The sequence below is a fragment of the Neopelma chrysocephalum genome, unplaced genomic scaffold, assembly GCF_003984885.1.
Source record: "Neopelma chrysocephalum unplaced genomic scaffold, ASM398488v2 Primary Assembly neopelma1_124, whole genome shotgun sequence".
Classification (NCBI taxonomy): domain Eukaryota; kingdom Metazoa; phylum Chordata; class Aves; order Passeriformes; family Pipridae; genus Neopelma; species Neopelma chrysocephalum.
In genome coordinates this window covers 2,863,962-2,882,702 of record NW_020897786.1, presented here as the reverse complement: position 1 = coordinate 2,882,702, position 18,741 = coordinate 2,863,962, and the positions used below count along the sequence as shown (strand labels likewise).

Genomic DNA, 18,741 nt, shown 5'->3' with positions numbered 1-18,741 from the left:
CTGGGAAAACTGAACAGATTTGTGCTCCAGCAAAGCTGGCTCCAACTCTTTCCTCTGTTCTCTGCTAATTGTTTGTGGACAAGCACTATAAACTAGATGGTTAAAATGACCCAGGTTAAAAAAAATCCTAGCAAAAATACAGTGGAGAAAAAGAAGTGAAAAGTCTTAACAGCAGAAACTGCTTGTTACACAGAGGTCACTTATTCATCCACATGTTTAAAAGAGTCCCAAATCCAAACCGATGAGATTTGAGGGCAACACATTTTATAGGATAATCTTAAGTCACACAAGTAAAAGTCACAATACCTCTTTTTCCAGAATACGAGAGATCTCTCCTAAAGTCCTGTCCAGCCCAGGTACTTTGTTGTTCCCCAGTGAGCAGCTCTCCTGCATTTGGAGGTGCTTTAGGAGGTCTTTTGCCAATCGCTGTAACCTTCAACAGAAACAAAGAGCGGGTTAAGCAAAAACTCATGTTAACTTTCACCTTCGTAATGAACCTCTGCTAATGATAAAGGAATCATGAAAATCTACCTAAAAATATTATAATTGTCTATTCTGAACAGCATGTAAAACAGTCCAGCTTGGAATGTCTGTGACACTTCACTATCTACTTTTTCAGGGAAACAGCACAGGAATAGTGTGAACAGTACAGCCATCAAGGTGCTTCTTCATTAGCTATATTTGTTTATCTTGTTGTTTCCCTATTCTCCTTCCACAGTTTATCCTGCTAGTTTTTGTCATGCTCCTTTTAAAATGGTTTCATCCTGCTTTGCTCCCACCATGCATTTTGGCTCACTCAGCTGAGCAATTCACTCTTGAGATGAGTAAGGGAAACAGAACAGCAGATTAAACAGAAACAGCAAACATCACTGGGCTAATTTCTTATAGGCATCATAAAAGAAACGGCTCCTCAGGGTTATCTGAATAAGTGAAAAGCAGTGGCTTTGCAGCCTACCTCAGAAAGGGCATTTTGTTAATGAGGGTCAGTAATGAAGCCAAAATGTAGAGGTGGGAGAGATGCAGACACACACGGGTTAGGTTTCATTTCCATTTTATGTGTCCACCTCTGGGCTATTCCCCTTTGCTCTCCTGTGAGGCAGCAAGGAGAAATATGCAGTTCCAAGGCACCATTCTCTCACCCTAAGGTCTAAAACACAGCAGTCAAAAGACACTCATAGTTCATCCTTCTGTGCCTTGAATGTGAAGGCAGTAATGAGCTCAGGGCCACACTTGGCAGCTGTGGGTGCAGCCATGGAGAGGATACACACGGGGAGCATGGGACATTAACTGGAGACTGGGAGAGGGTAGGAGGAAGTGGCATTCCATGTTTGCCAGGTATTTGTCAGGCACTGCCTCAGTATCTGCTCCTGGCTGCTCTGAGTGACAGGGACAGTGCTTGGTGGACCTTTGCTTTCATCTACTGAGCAATTGGCACTGGGAGTGGGACAGAGCTGGTAACTGAGCAGGATGAGTGGGAGAAACAGTGTTGTGACCAGAAGCCAATATACAGAAGTCTATAGGAAGGAAAAGAGAGGGGAAGGGTAACAATGCTTATCATAAAATGGAGATATCAGTGTATAAAGGCCAGAAGGCTTGCACAGAGTGACCACAGAGTAATGGCAAAGAGAAAATTATGTTAACTGGTCTCCTAGAGGTGAGACAGGAAGGCTGGAGAATGTACCACAGGAGTCACATGTATCCAAAAAAAAAAATCATCAATATCAGAATATTCATTTGGGGAAGAATAGAGAGTTTCCACGTAAGAGGAAACAGGAAACTCTGTGCCTTCTCTTTGAAAAAATTCAGAGCTTTGTTAATGGCTTTCAAGACATGCTGAAGACACAGATATGTTCTTAAAGTAAAAATAAAAATGATCTGCAGAATTTTGAGTCTTGGACTTCTTATCATCTGGTCAGCTGAATCCATTAATATTCAACCAGATTTTTCTATGGCAAGAAAAATAAAAGGAGATTACATCCTGACGAGGTTTTTTTGCACTGCTATTTCCTCTGTGGAAAATGAGGTTGGAGGAAACTTGTGTCTATCACAGTAAGCCACGAACTAAAACGGGAAACAAAATTAAAAGCCAAAACTCAAATAACTGCAGGACTTGGACAGTAAATCAAAAGACCACACCACCAATGAGAAGGGGAACTGCTGCAGTCCAGAGAGATGCTCCAGAAGCAGAGTATTGCAGGTATTCTCACAGAATGGTATTTAGAATGGCTATTGCCTTGGCAATATCCTCGCACATCAAGCAAAAAAGTCTTATTATTTCTTTGAAATATCTACTCCAATTGCATATTAAAGCATAAAGGCACTGAAAAAACCCACCACACTATATTGTAACTTCATCTGACAAAAGACAGCAAGACAGGTTTCCATTTGCTTCATTTAACATCAGAGGAATGGAATTCCACCAGGATTAACCACAGAGGCTGAAGAAAGGCACTTTCCTAATCTACATCAGGCATCGGCACACAGAACGTGTAAGGTTTATCAAAACGCTCCTCACAAGGACTCAAAGGGAACATAATCATATTACACCAATACTGCTGCTGACACAGGAACAGAAGTTTCTTTCTCTTCAGTCTATTAAGATGCTCTGCAAGTTAAACACCACGTTCACTTTCTGTCCTCAGTTTAAAAACAAAGCTGTACAACACGTTAACTCCCAAGGAAAAGCTTCCAGTTTTCCATTTCTTCTAAAAGTCTTTCTGGATACTTTTCCAAAATTCCAACTTTCTAAGCGTGTGTTCAGCATCACAGATCAAGAAACTTGAAGAATAGATTTTCAACTCCACCACATTAAAGAATTACCTCCTACATCCTCATATTCTACTGTGTGGTGAATCTTCTGCCAAAACCAGTTAATGGATGCTGTGTTGTGATCACATGGGGAAGAGAAGGGAAATAAAAACTCCCTCCTCCCACAGAGAAATGATTTTAATATCCTCTATACTGACTTCTTGGCAGCATCAGAGAAATAAGAATAATTTTAGGACTGTTTCAAAGGACTAGAAATCTATGCAAGAGGACTTGTGCTTGGATGTAGAATTTACCATTGCTATGAACAGATTTGGAAAGAGAACTCTTTGTCCATTCTGGACTCCTTGTGCACTCCTGGAATGCAGTGTGGATTACTAGAGCATGGCATCAACACCTGATCCAGTGGCTATGTGGAAATACTGCTGAGTCCAAATTCAATCAGGACAATTCTTCAATCTTCCTTCTGTCCCCCAATTTTCACTCCTCCAATGCTTACTGTGCCATACAGGAATGATAAATGACTGAAACTTTACTGGAGCTGGATAAAAGGGAAGTTAATGTCTTTTTCTCTAAAACTATTTCCATCTCACTAATTAAGGTTTTAGTACTGCCCACAAACAGATAATTCAGAATGCAGAAGAAATATCAGAAAGGACATAAGGCACTGACTGGTCTTGGAATGTTACCATAACATAAACTTTCATAAATAGTATGTTCAGCAAATACAAATGCAGTATCTGATCTTTTTGCACTGCAAGTGAAAAAACAAGGGATATTCAATATCAAAGGTTTTCCTTTTTAGCACAGGCTAAATATTTTTAGCAGGTTTAATATATTTTACAGGCTAAAGGAAAGAGATCTGTTAATATTTATAGGCCACATTTCATCTCAGAAAAAAAAAGCCTTGAAATAGTAACATCAATGTATTTCAGCACTTGCAGGTTTAAATCCATGATTTCTTGGCTGCACAGTGATGTATGCAAGGAAGGATTAGTGTGAGTGGGCAGAGCAGTGGATGCTGTGCAGTTCCTGCAGGGAAGGAGCGGTTACTCCTCCGGAGGTTCCGGCGAGGGCGGCCAAGTGCCAGCCGGACACACAGCCCCGATTCTTCCCGAGGCAGCCCGGGCCTGGAGAGAACTGAGAACGTCTGGGGAAGTTCCTGCCCAGCCCCAAATGGAGCTTTGCTGTATTCCCTGGAAGCAACCAAGAGCCCCTGCCCGCTCTGTGCTGCCCGCAGTACAGTTCACACTGTGCTGGCACACCAGGCACCCTCCCATGGCTCCAGGTGTGCCATGGAAACCCAGCTGGGCACAGTCCCAGACACTGCCAGACGAAAAACAGCTACATCTGCAGCTTCACACACCTTCTGCAGGGTTTGAAAGGAAGCTCTCTGAAAAATGATGAAAAATTCCTATAAATCTCATTTGCTGAATGCATGTATTTGTATTCCTATGAGAACCTTCCAGCCTTGCCCTGAAGATGAAATCTACCAATCATAAACCTGTTATTTATCTGGTTTGAAAGTTTAACTGAATTTTATTTTACTTACACTTTGGCTCTTCCACAGTTTCCAGAGCTGTTTGGAAACTAAATTTTGCACAAGTACTTCCAGTTTCAGAGTCTGGGTTTTTTCTGCAGTAATCAGTACTTTGGTATAATATCTTATAGTTGGCCTACCCAGCCTCTAGCCTACCACACCAAGAAAACCTACAAGGTGAGTTTATCCTGCGAATTCACTGATATTCCATAATGAAAGTAAGAAAGTACTGTATTGTTAAAGACATTTAGCTATGGTCCTTTGCAAGAACAAACTTCACACTACATTCCCAACTTCTCTCCAGCAGATTCTTACAGGAAATAATTCTTCATTTTCTAACTCTCTTCTTTTTGTGCTGCAGCCTGTGTTCAGGACAACAGCGGTTCCCATTTCCATGCTATCCCAAGCATCCCTTTACACAGTTGAAAAGAAAAAGGTAAGTAAAAAAAATATGTGAAAGCAATTCCTGCTAGTGTGAGGAGAGACTGGCTAAAATATTAGACCAAGGGGTTAAATTTTTTCCCCCTGCAGTCCTGTTAACTCCCTTCAGGTACAAGGCAATCTTTCATTACCTTAGTTTCCCTGTTGTATTAAAGGATGACATTTACACTTTGCTACCTGCAGATTGCTTTAACGCTGACATATATGGCCTTTGGATTAGAAGATACTAAATAGATGTAAATAACCCTCTAACTTTGAGAAAATGTTTTCCTTCCCTTTCAAAAATGTGTTCTGATGGACACCTGAGAATGCTCTAATGGACACCTGACACACCTTTTGCCAGGTTAACCTGGTAGACTGAACAATAAGCAAATACTCAGACCAGTTCCCAGAGAATATGAATTAATACTACAAATCCATCAAGAGTCCACCAGCATTTATAAAATTACCCAATTGCCACCAGTGACCAACCAGCAAATGCACAGTGGAGAGAGCCAAGCAACACTTGGCTGCTCCAGGTGAGAATGTCCACAGTCCTTTTCCTTGGATGTCCCTCTTGGCACATGAAATAGTTCAGAGAGCAGAATACTTACTAAATAAAGCAGTATTTGGACTTATCCCCCTCACCCCCTAACAATATTTTTAATAGATACTAAAAAAAAAGAAAACTTTCCCAGTCATCTTTTAAAACTCATTTCTAAAAAAGAACTACGTAGAGCCATTCACAATCCCAGCCATGAATCAGTGCTCTGGAACTGAAAAAGGGATATACAGTGTCTATCAAAGCAGGATAAACCCTGTCTGCTTATTGCCATTAGTGTAGTACCACTGCAGAGCTTAGAAAGCACTTGGATCAGTGCTTCCTTAGTGCAAAAGATTTTATAAATCTCAAACCTTAAACCAGTAAAAACCACTGAAACAATCTATCAGCCGCGGCAGGAAATCGGTGGTCTTATAATATTAAAGTGGCTTAATCTTAAAGGTGATCTAAAAAGGCTTTTTACCTGCCAACTACTAATTCTGGGTTCTGTCTTTCTTCTGTAACAACTGACAACATGACTAAGAACTAAAATCAGATAAGAAATTGCATTCCATAAATGGTTTTAGTTGTTTGTGAAGACACAATCAGTCTGGGAGAGAGGAGTGGGTAAAGAAATGTGGCATAAGCAAGGAAGCATAAAGGGAAGACATATTTAATGATTTAATTTTAAAACACATTTGCTTCTGTTAAGCAAATAAATAAACCTACCAATTGGATCACATTTTAAATGGAATTTAAAAAAAGAACTTTTCCATTTTTAAATTCCACAGTCCACTAGGTCAAAAGTGTTATCTGTGCATTTGCATACTTCCACTCCAATCAGAACACCTCAAACCTTCCTTTGGGATAGACAAAAAGTATTGGCATTTGTTTTGACACAAAGAATGCATTTAGCACTGAGTCTGTACCCCCTTCATTCTGTGCCATGACCTTTCTCAGTAACTCTCAGATCTCCTGAGAGCTGTGCAGGCTCCCAGCACTGGCAGAGTTTGCTCTCTCAGCCAGGTACAGCAGCAGTTAAACACCGAATTCTAGAGCAGCACTTGGTGTTCTGGCTGAAAAGCCAATACTCTGACCACTTTTACAAGCTTCTCAAGGTAACAATACTCAGTGCAGACCTACTGCTGTTTGCTCCTTTCTGCTGACTCCTCTTCCTACTGGTCTTGGTTAAGCAGGATCCTGTACTCAGTTCTGTTACAAAGGTGCTTTCCTGTTATTTTTTCCTGTATTACATTTTGCCACGTAAACAGACATAGTCTGGACTAAAACTCTTGCCTCAGGAAACTTCTTGCCCTCTTATGCTTTCATTTACAGAAGGAGATAAAACCACCCTTCCCCATTTTTCCATTTTGTAATATGTGTTGTGCAAAGTTAACACATTTCAATAGAAACAGACTGGGCTTATGGTTGACTCACAGACACTCCTCTCTTCTTAAAAAGCCAGTTCAGACTTGAGCTCCCACTGCTGCCCCCTTGATTTCAAAGAAGCTCGCAGATCTATGAGCCTCATAGATAAAGAGTTGTGTAATGTTGGAAAGAACAATAATCATGATTGCTGAAACTATGTTTTAAAAATATAGATGTAAGCATCTGCTAGATCCCTAGGTTTCTACAGGAAGACTGCAAAAGAGACCTCAGGTCTGTGATGAGAGTGAGTTACACAGTGGCCACAACACTAGTTCGTGTCTAAAAGGGCACAGCAGTAACAGAGGCAATAAAGGAAGAAACTAAGAAAGCAGATGGAACAGAAGATTCTGTCTGAAAGCAAAGGAACTTTTAATCACGTAAAGAGAAGTGAAAACTGTTAAATTCAGGATCAGTCAAAATATTTGAAAATATTTTTAAAGATTTAAAAATCTGAGTTTCTCTTGTGCTTCAATTGAGACACAACTGACCAAGTTACATCACTTATAATCTCAGAAAGGACCTAAAGTGGAGGCACTACAGCTTATCAATATTTTCAGTCACTTAAACATGCACATTTCTACTTTCTGACAATCAGACCTTAATTTTTTATTTCTTGGTAGCAAAGAAAAGCAAAACACAGAAGCTACAAATCTAGAAGTCTTAAGATGCCACAAAATTAATCTTGAAAATGGAAGTGCTGATGACTAAGAAACAAAGCCAATTCCTTCCCCATGTGTTTATGCAGGTGTGCCATCTGCTGGAGATGGGGCATTTTCTTAAGCCAAACCTCAGTGATGGATTTTTATTATTTTAAAATACATCTAAGGTTCAGCAGCAGGTTTTCAAGCTATTGAAAAGACTATGTAAAAGATACTGCCTGCAGGCTAGTTGTATCAAGGATCTGAACTTCTTAACCACCAGTAACTTCTACAAGTACCTTCAAGTATATCAGCAATTCATGAGTGATGGAAGCAACCACAAAACACACAGGATCTGGTACAGGTTATTACCTTGCTCTGAAGACAAATATCCCCAATCTGGAAAGTCGTCGCAATTTTAGGATGAGGGTTTTAGAATCCAACTGTGGAGACCCCACAGCTCCTTGGCTGGTGCTACAGACTCCCTGAGCCCAACTACAAGTAAGGCACACACACCATCTGCCCACTGCAAATGGATGTCTCAGGAAAATTAAGAGCAGGGCAGGAGTGCCTAATCCTCTTTACTAATCTGTTTCTTTCCCCATTTTCATCTTCGGAGTCTTGGGCTGGATGTCCTTTCCCAGAACTGCAGGAATGCAGGTAAAGTGTCAGCTATCACCTGTATGACTTTAGCCAGGGAGTTCCATCCATCTCCCTGCACTCTGCTTTAAGAACACTGGATTTGGTTTCTTCCGAACCAGGCTCCAGTTTTACCCCGTGCTCCCTCATTGTGGTACCAGGAAGGACAGCAAACAACCACCATCCATCTTTTCCATGCCATTTATGACCTGACAGATCTCTGTAACATATCCCCATTAGAACTTCCTCCCATTATCACATTTTTCCCCAGAATGAGAAGTACCAGCTTACTTATTTCCTAATACAGAAGTTATACGTAAAATTATTACATATTTCCTTTCCTGCCTTCTCTGAATCTTTAACAATTCCAGCTTATCTGTTTGGAGACAAAGAACCAGAACTGCACATTGTATTCAAAGGATGCAGATGACCCAGGTATTTGTACATGACATTCTTTGTTCTGTTTTTGCTAGTTTCTAAATAATTTTAACAAAGGATTTCTATGAACTACTGAGAGTACTGAGCCGATATGTTCTTGGAACTACCTCTCACATCTGCAAATTCAAGGCCCACACTTTGTATGTGAAGATATAATTGAGTTCTGTCTTCCCCCTTTATTGTGTAGCACTCAATATACACTGGATTTCACCAGCCATTTTATTGCCTCACTAACTCTCTTCAAAATTATCATTCAGCATCAGCTCTTGTCCCTACTGTCCTGAATCTCTGCATGATCATCACACTCTGTCCTCTCACTGCTTGCCCTCTTTCTCCAAGTCACTTGTCAATATGTCAAACATCACAGAACTGCAGAACTCTACTGGTGACCTCCCTGTTTTGCCAAAGACTGAAGAAACACTCCTTTTCAATTTCTTAACTGTTTTCCACTTAAACTACAGCTCTATAGTTTCTTTTAAAACCTCTGGTGATGGACCTTATCAAAATCCTTTTGGAAATCCAAATATTCTGCATCTTTTCCCAACTGGTTTCAGTGAAATCAGAAAGTAAGAGCTGAGCAATTTTCAGTTTCAAACTAAGGAGAAGGAATTTGTCATTGAGCACAGGTCTTGTTTTCATCTTACCATCCAGCTGTTTTCATCTGTGCCTTATCCTAGACAACAAAAAGGTCTATTCTTTGAAAAGCTCAATGTCAGATTGTAAAACATCATATGCTTTCACCTTCCTTTCTGACCAAATGCAGGCCAAATACAAGATTTTCAGCCCCAGAATTCCAGTGCTGAATTTTCACCATCAGTCTGGAAGTGCAAGACTGGAACCTTCTTGTTTCCAGGTAAGGAAAGTATGAGCACATGTTCTCTTTACTACAGCAACTTCCATGGTTTAAGATACACAGTGTCTTAAAAAAAATTGCATTTCTAAGGTCTGACCTTTTGTATTAGAAAATAATGTGTAACTCAAGATGGCAACATGCCTCATGTTGAGGGAGAACCTTCCACACCTGCTCTGCTGGGAATTTCAGAAGCACTTCTGCAACAGACAGGGCAAAAAAGCATATTTCTAAAGTAGATAAAGTTTAATGCTTACTTGGATTTAAATGGGGAATCGGACACAGCATTTTTTGCTTCCATCAAGCTCTCATATTCCTTTGCCCTAGAGGAGAAAATATTCATTATTATTGACTATTGTCTAAAGTGTACAGGATGTAATACTAGTGACAGGGTTCAAACCTTTGGGTTTGTTCTGGTTCACAGTAAGGCCCAGCATTTCTGCCAGAGCTGCCCTGTCAGAATCCAGATTGGTGCTGAACTACTGGCCATTAACAATTTATGATTAATATTACTGCTTTAGAATAACATCAGTATACAAATGGCATATTTAAGTTGACTTTTGAAATGGTAGAAAACTGCACAAGTGATATATAGAAAGGTAGTAATCTACTGCCTATTATAAAATGATTAGTGATATAATAATTTATATTATTATGTATAAATATAAAATACGTAATTATTATATAAAATACTAGTGATTTAGACATGTAGTGCAGATCAGATCAGTACATCACAGATTATAATTAACATATAAATACTTGGTTATATTTATAGGCAAAGGAGCATTTTTATGTAACTACTGATTGTATTGTAATATAATAAATTTTAGGCAAACAGCATAGGAACACCTCAAAGAATGACTGTTTTACTGCTGGAAACAGAAACACAACCTCTTTAGTCCCTTAAAACTATTATTTACACTGGCCATATGCCAAAAAGTAGGAAGAGGGAGACAAGACTTTTTTCCACTGCTTGTTTTCACTCCAGCCAGCCCGTGCCAACAGGTGAAAATCACAATTTGCTCGTGGACCAAAGCAGGATTCACAGTGCTAATCCTGTAACCTGCTTTTAATAACACACACACACAGAAAGCAAAACTAATCCAGGCACTGCAGTGATGCAGATACATTTCTCTCAAGTATATAGAGTAAACTTTCCTTTATATTTTCTGTTCCCACAAACGGATCAAGTTTCCCAAAGCTACTCGGATTTTCCCTCAGCTGAACCGCTCCAACTTATGCTCCACACAAATATTGTTACATCACCACCAGCTCTGATTTGTGGGTCATTAATAAAGCCATTAATCACAGCTGAATTTAGTATTAAACACGAAGGTGAGATTCCTTTATTAACCTTTTGCCTTCTTACCCAGAAACAACACATGTCAGCTTCTGCACAGTCAAGTCAGTCAAATTTGAAAAATCACCCAAAATACCTGTTACTAAATGCACGTGGCTGGAGTGCTTTAAATCCATTGTAAAGCATAAACATGGTATGGTAACCACCTCTAATGCTTAAATTTTGCTTTCATCAGGACTCCTTTTGCCATGGGAGTACCCAAGTGCTCTTCTGCCAGCAGCACATCCATGATAACCTGAGATAATTTACTCAGCTATATATCAGTTGTTGCTGATAGCACCAGTTAAATGGCTTAGGGTTATAAATATAATTAATAAGACTAACAAAACTTCTCAACGTATCTAATATCCCATTGATCACCATTTGTCCCCTCATTCACCTCTGCCCTTCATTGCTTTGATATTGCAGGAGTGATTGAAGATCTGGAAACTCAGGAGAGCAACAGGAACCTATTTGGATGCAGTTTTTATTTTTTCCCAGTTTTAAAATATCACAGCTTCCTAGAAACTGAAATGAAGGTATCATTTCAAGAGCTGAGGTGTAAGGGCATTTGTTGTAACTGTTTCTTTTTATAGGGAATAGGGAAACTTGTAGATATGTACTAAAACATGGTCTGTAAATAATCTACTAACACCTATGAAACTCCAAATTATCAACAACAAAATACCTTTGCTTTATACCACTAGTGGACATTTTTATTAGTAAGCCTTTTGTGTTGAGATTAGAAAACTCATGGTGAAATCTTCAATTTAACTCTGAGTTATCTTCCAGGACAGCAAACCCACTGAAAAGTTTAGTCACCCTTTAGTAGGAAAAACAAGCCTAAAGAACACGGATTTCATGTCTTGCCAAGATAACTCCTCTTAGATTTTGAAGCTTTCACTGTATTTTAAACAGTACATCACCTTTGTAAAATGATGCCCCTTTATTACTGTTTTAATTACAATTTTTCATGATGAATATGCTGACTCACCCAGCAGTCTGACACGTAAGAACTCAAGTTGTTCTGAAAAAGTTTTTCTCCTCTCAGTGCCAATAACAAACTATTTATCATTTGAACCTGTATTCTGAGGTCTGACAAATCTTTGACTAAATTCAGCAGAAGCAGCTCTGGAGATTGGACCCAGTAACTGCATTAAATCAACAGGTCATATGAATAACTCTGCATCTTGAGCAATCAGAAACCTGGAAGAACATTATCCACTTTCAACAGTGTGTTCTAATGTGCTGTTCAGACAGTGGATTTGTTCATTCAAAGAGGAAAGCAATCAAAACCAGTAATACATTGTAAAAGTGTTGTGTTTTTGAAGACTGATGTGCCTTTATTAGCACTATGATGAGTTAATAAAACATCTCATTTTTACTGTAGCTCTAAAAAGCCACGCAGGTGTTTTTCTCTTCTTTGAAGCCCTTCTCGCTTAAGAAGGCAGGGAAAATACATAACAATGACTCTAAGCTACTGAGAAGTATTTTTAGAGAGAAATGCAAAAATATATTACAATATTCAATTAAGTATTAACCTCGGCTGGGCACTGTTCAGCTCTAGAGTGACACTGCCAGTTCATGATATAATGATGTCCTGCACATCACACTGATTTGCAGATGTCACTTTTTAGACTAAGAACAAATTGCAGGTCTGACAGCTCACTTTCCATTTTAAGATATTTTTATTCTTCTTGTTGTGACAGGCAACAAAAAATGATTAAATTTAGTCATGGGATTTGACACCACAGCAGGCTGACTCCTATTTGTTGATTACTATTGATTTTCTTTGATACTTCATTTAAAAATCAATGGCTAGAAAGAAAAATAGGCATGGTTTACACAAATTTAAACATGCTATTGTATGCTAGAAGAGGCTACAGTTTTGGCAGGGCACTGGCATCCAATTATGAGAAAAGCTCTTAACAGGTGAAACCAAGGGCTCCAGATCGATATTCAGTTTTCTTTCTCAATCAGAGAAAGTGGCCATAAATTAGGCTCATCAGTGTTATTTTCAAGACACTCCCAAAGCAAATAATTTTACATTTTTTTCAGCCTTCCACTGCACTCATACTAAAGGACAAAAGGTAAAGTTTAGAACAAAACTTAAAGGAGAAAAAAAAAATAAAAAGGAATTTGTACTACCTGGAGTTCATCCGTGCCTTTAGCTTCTTGGCTTTCTTTTTAATTTTTTGTTTCTCCTCTCCATCTTTTAATGGTTCCACAGGAACAGAACTCTCAATCACAATGTCCACAATGTACTTTTTTAATGACAGGTGCTCCTGCAGAAAACAGTGAAATAATATTTAATGTTATAGTATGTGATGGAGGTCACATATTATCTTGCCAGGAAAAAACAGTATTATTTTTGTCCCGTTTATGATATTTAACAAGAGGTTATGAAAATGAAGTCAAATTTTAAAATAGATCTTGGGAAAGAGATTATTTTACACTGGAGACAACAAATCATGGGTATTTTCTAAAAAGGGAGAATAATTATTAAAAGAAGAATAAATACTGTGCCTTATTTTCAAGAAACTGTCATTTAACAAGTATGAACTCCAAGCTGACATCTTCTCTCCTCCAAGCTGCCCTTTATATCTACACGAAACCTGCTCTACTAACATAATTCATTATATTAAAGAAACTAATTCTGGTTTTTATTTTAACTCCTCATGAAAATCTAAACTTGTCTTAACTTCATTAAAATACATTGAAATTATTTACTACTTACAATATTACCATTTATTAATGGGAATATTACTTTTCCTCTCACATTAACAACTCTGAATTTAAGTAAAATATCGGTAAAATCTGTTTCTCACAAAAGAAATGTAAACAATTAGTTTAATGCCAGTTATTAGAATGTATTTACACAATTTTTAATGCACTGAGTCTTATATCTGTTTTCTTGTAGAATACCAAACATATTATGAAGTACAGGTCACCACTGCTTATTAGGATAATTTAGCCTTGAATATGATTAGGGTCACAATCAGAAGTGGTTATTCCTTCCTTTTTGGTAAGTATCCTTAAAATTCAAAGTAAAAGGTGAAGTGTTAAAAAATTTATAGACAGCATTTTCCAGAAAACAACCTATATTTTCTTTCACTGATTGAGGAAAATACTATGCCTGTTGAAAACAAAATAAATCTCTCTGAAATTTCCTGGAAAAAGACCACTTAGTTTTTGGAAAGCATTGCTGCATGATATAACCTTGCAATATATATATTTGGTGAAAAGAGTAAATGAAGTAAGTATCTTAAATCATATAAATGCAAAATGAATATTGAATTAATATTAGACATAAGTAATCCAGCATAATACTCTAAGCAAATTCTAAAAGTAACATCAACTTTCACTTTGCTCCATTGCTACCCTGGATAACTCCCAGCACACCTGAGCACTTTGTCCTCAATGTATTTGAGGAATACTGAAGTTCTTCAAGCTGTGCATATTGTTATATATTGCTGTAGCCATAGGTAACATCATTCTAACAGCTGCTGTAAGCATTTTCCCTGCCCTTAATATTATTTAATTTTAGCAAGAAGTACTTCCTAAAGGTATCTCAGAAGGCTGTGCCTGTGAGTCTGAGTCAGGAGGGTAAGAGTTTGTGATGAGTTAGTTCTTAACCCATCTGTAGCAGTGCAGAACAGAATCAAAGAATCAGGGAATCAGCTGGGTTGGAAAAGATCTCTGAGATCATCAAGTCCAACCCCTGATCCAAACCCGCCGTGGTTCCCAGCCCATGGCACTGCTGCCACATCCAGTCTCACCTTAAACACCTCCAGGGACGGAGAATCCACCCTCTCCCTGGGCAGCCCAATCCAGTGGCTGATCACTCTCTCTGTAAAAATTTCTTCCTAATATTCAACCTAAACTTCCCCTGGCACAGCTTAAGACCCAGCCCTCTTGTCCTGCTGCTGGTTCCTGGGAGAGAGCCTGACCCCCACCTGGCTACAACCTCCTGTCAGGGAGTTCCAGAGAGGGAGGAGGTCTCCCCTGAGCCTCCTCCAGGCTCAACAACCCCAGCTCCCTCAGCCTTTCCTCACAGCACTTGTGTTCAAGTCCCTTCACCATCCCTGTCCTGACTATGAAATCCAAGTTCAATTTTGTCTCTTTAGAGAGATGTGGCCCACTTAAAATTAGCTTTTCCCCTAAATTTCCTTTAAAAACCAGAAGCCTGGTCATAAGATTCAAACTTCACAGGAAACAATGCGTTTGGGTCTGGCAGTGTTGAGAAAAGAAAGGATTTCCTCAGAACAGACTATGGCACTACTGCTTTGCTACCAAGCCTCACCTGTGACATCTATTAAAACAGATATTTATGAATTATTTCGGTGGGACTGCGTGGGTACATCCCTGCTTTCCAAGCGGGACCAGTGCGCCTTTGCACCACCCTTAGCTTAGCTCACACCTCACCAGTGAGATGCAGCACTTGTAACACACAGAACAAAGGTTACTGTAGCTCTACATCTTTGTTCAACAGTGAAACTGGTACTTTGGTTCATTGGATCTTCAAACTATTGTTTCTTCCAAGTGCCAGCAGAGCGGAATGAAGTGGCCACTGCACCGTGGAATGGCCCCCACCCTCCCAGAGGGGCAGCACTGCAAGCACGGGGTCACACTTGTGCTGGGTAGGAATCAGGGAGACAAAGCCCTGCATCCCCTTCCTGGACACTCATCTCCTTTTTCATCATCTTATCTGTGGCTTAGCAGAGGACTTGAAGAGAACTCCAGGGTTCACCAAGCACATTCATCCCCCAGCCTGTGGGGCCAAGAGAGCACAGCCCGTGGTCACACCCGTTTGTTCACATGAACTCAGGCACCTCCGGGAAGGATGTTTCTCAGAGTTCTCAGCTTTCACGTGTGGCGGTTTGGGATATGATCAGACCTCATACATACAGCTCATTAAAGGCAGACTAGAGTAATAATACCTTGTGTCACAAAAACAGTCACTTCTTGAAGGTACAGATCAAAGCGTGGGATTAGCACAGTGGGCAGATCGACACCACTCAGGTGTGAAACAAGTAAAATTAATAGCTTGGTGTTGGATGACAACTGGTACCTGAAGAGAGCTGCTGCCACTGCACCCTTCAAAGCAGGGGAAAAATATTTACTCTCATGTTTTACTAACCTCCTACCAGTCACCTGAAAATATTAAGGTTTTAAAATCCACTGAGTCACACTGAAGCACAGGATGTCCCATCCTTTAAACAACTAAATTAATGAGTAATTTTACCTGCATGGCCATTAGTTGGACAGGTTAACATACCACAAAAGTATCAACCAAAGGGAGTGAGGCCAGAGCAGTGTTTTCAAAGCAAACTTTCATTTAAGCAATAACAAAACTCCTCAGTCTCAGGGGGTGTATTTCTAATAAAGGTAATGCAGAAGTAAGTAACCCAGTCACCTCTTCCTGAAAGCCTTTCACTATTTTTTGTTATTATTTTTATATAAGTAAATGCTATATGTTGTAAGAATTTCTGAGACTAAATTAATTTACCCTCTCCCTAAAAGCATTCTGAGTTTGTCTTTATGACAAGTGAAGGGTCATTATTGGCCTGATTCTGTGCTATGCTGAGCACATTCTGGCCCCAAATCCCCACGTATTAGTAAAACACCAGATCTTTGGAGAATTTAGGCCATTAAAAATGCAAAGCATTATTAAGTAGAGGTTCTTTTTTACTGAAATCTTCTATCATTAAGATTTGTATTCACACCTACTTGAAAATGTTCAGTGCAGTTTCAGTCCTATCAGTTTTAGCTGCACAATTTCACTAAAGCTCTGTTTTAAAAGCTTATGAATTTTGCTGGTTTTATCCTAACAGAACACTCTCTATCTCAGGATTAAAACAGAATCAGCTATGATGGTCATTAGGGATCAGATTTCTGCCATCACTTTTCATACTTGCTACTCATCCCCTCAGCCCCGCAGCTGAAATCAATGCTGGCACAAAACAAGGGATCAGCTTTCCCAGAGATGGCAGAATCTGTGCCACAAAGAGCAGCCAGATTGTTCTATGCTGGGATGTACAGCTGCAAAATATGGAAACAAGAACAGAGGGCTAATGTATTCCTTCATGATCCCCTGTATATGTTCCTCTGTGTATACTAATGTGATGATGGCTCAGCAACCCATGAGAGTAGAAATACTCATGCTATTTGTCTCCAGTGTTATTTATGGGCACTCATCAAAGCTAAGGGTTACTTCTAAAAATCCCCAGGTTTACTGGACTTGCTTCTTAGAGGGAGACTCTCAGACTCTAGCTGAAAAGGCTATGAAGCAGAAAAGTAACATAGTAAATACATACCATGTGATATTTAACTGCATTGTGTATAGACACATGTTGTTATTTGACAAAGCCATATAACCTCTAATAATTTTTATATAATGCCGAAGTAATTTTTAAAACGACATAAATTTCCTGTAAAAGTTTCAATACTTGGTTTACAAGCAAGGTGCTAAAGACTAACATTAAATGCACATGTAAAACTGCAGCCACCATGAAGCAGACAGAAATTAGGTTATTTACAAAAAATGTCTTTGCTTTTTCTCCCTTCTCCCTCCATCCTCAACCAGTCTGACTCGCAGTCATTGAGGATCCTGAAACTTTCCAAATGCGACAGATGGGCCCCATCTACAAACTACAAGAGAAATTGAGTTGCCAAAACCATTAAAGCTAAAACTAATAAGGTCACCCCTGAAGTCACATTCTTGCTGGTTATTGCCTAGTCCCATTCAACTGCCTGAAATAGAAAATCTACCCTGCTTATTTCATATTGTGAAGTTGATAATTTTCGTTGACTAAGCACTTTTTACAATCATGCTTTTCTCTCTACACTGAATTACAGTCCTTTTTCTTACCTGACATGTTTACATTTACAGGAATAACAGCATTATAATCAATATCCTCTGCAATACATTTTCAGACTGCAGAACAAATAGAATTGCAAAGTTTTTCCACGAACAGTGTAGCAAAAGTACAAAATGCTGAAATGCTATATAGTTGAGTAGGGTCCACTTCTGCTTGGATGAGGAAAACCATACCAGAAACTGGATTCTGAACCTCAGTAATCTATATAAAATACAACAGCTGGAGAAGAAATTTCCTAATTGACATCCTCTTCATACAATACCTATTCACAACACCAATACTCTTCACTAGCTCTACCCATTTAATATCCTGATTCCAGCAGCAGCATCCACGTACCTGTCCTTGCAGATGAAACCTTGGATATGTAAGTATTTATAAATAAAGTATTTATCAAAGCAGAACACAACTGCAAAATTATGTTCCTACCCCATGTCTGACTATGACACTTCTTGGCTGTCTGTATTACTTATAAGCTACTATTTCACTACTCAGCAAATATTCATAGCAACATTATTAAATTGTGAAGTGTGCCAAGCAGAATCCTTCCCAACGAAATTCCTCAGTCTAAAGTTAGGACTGAGCGTAACACAAACATTTATTTCCCGTTCCTTTCTTGTTAAGTAAGTGTTGCCTTTTTATGAATTCTGCCTGGGGTGAGCCTGTGTAGGCAGGACAATCTTGCAGCAAAGCCTCTGAGCCAAGAAGAAAATCCCAGCCTGGCTGTGTTGCTGTAGGGCAGCTGGAACTGCAGGTCCCTGGGCACACTCTGGGCTGGGCTGGCTCTCCCACGCACACGTACAGGAACAGCCAGGCTCTGAAAACCCAGCCAGGTGCTGGCAGGAGTGGCCAGGACCAGCACCCAGCATTATCAGGGATTCTCTGGTGCCTCCTCTAAGCTCTGGAGGGTCCCACAAAGCAGCTCTGCAGTGAAATCCTCTGTCCAGCTCCAGGCAGGGGAAGGTCTGACTGTCCCCTGTCAGTCCATCCCACACAGAGTGTGAGCCAGGGCTCAGTTAACCCTGGTTCCATTATTTATAAACTAACCATGTCATTTAAGTGGAAAACCTTCCCAGCCATTGGACTTTCACTCGAAAAACGGAGCCAGAATGACCTTCCTGAATCTGAAGAGTTTATAGGGTTTTTTCCTCTGTTATTTTTTCATTTTCATTCCCTCCCGTATTTCTGGACTCTGGCCAGCACTGAAGCAGGAGTGCCAGAATACCATAAGACTGGTTATTCTTATTATTTTTGTATTCTTTCC

The 18,741-nt window shown here is 39.5% G+C and overlaps 1 protein-coding gene across 2 annotated transcripts in view; it reads right to left on the bottom strand.

The window, feature by feature from the left end:
• The window catches only part of SCAPER (S-phase cyclin A associated protein in the ER), a 142,855-nt gene that overhangs the window by 67,815 nt on the left and 56,299 nt on the right, over positions 1–18,741 (bottom strand). For both annotated transcript variants that reach the window (XM_027698128.1, XM_027698129.1), the window contains exons 21-23: positions 12,748–12,884; positions 9,518–9,583; positions 307–433 (exon numbers count right to left, since the gene is read on the bottom strand). In XM_027698128.1, coding sequence (XP_027553929.1) covers positions 307–433; positions 9,518–9,583; positions 12,748–12,884 — 330 coding nt within the window. The remainder of the gene's footprint in view (positions 1–306; positions 434–9,517; positions 9,584–12,747; positions 12,885–18,741) is intronic.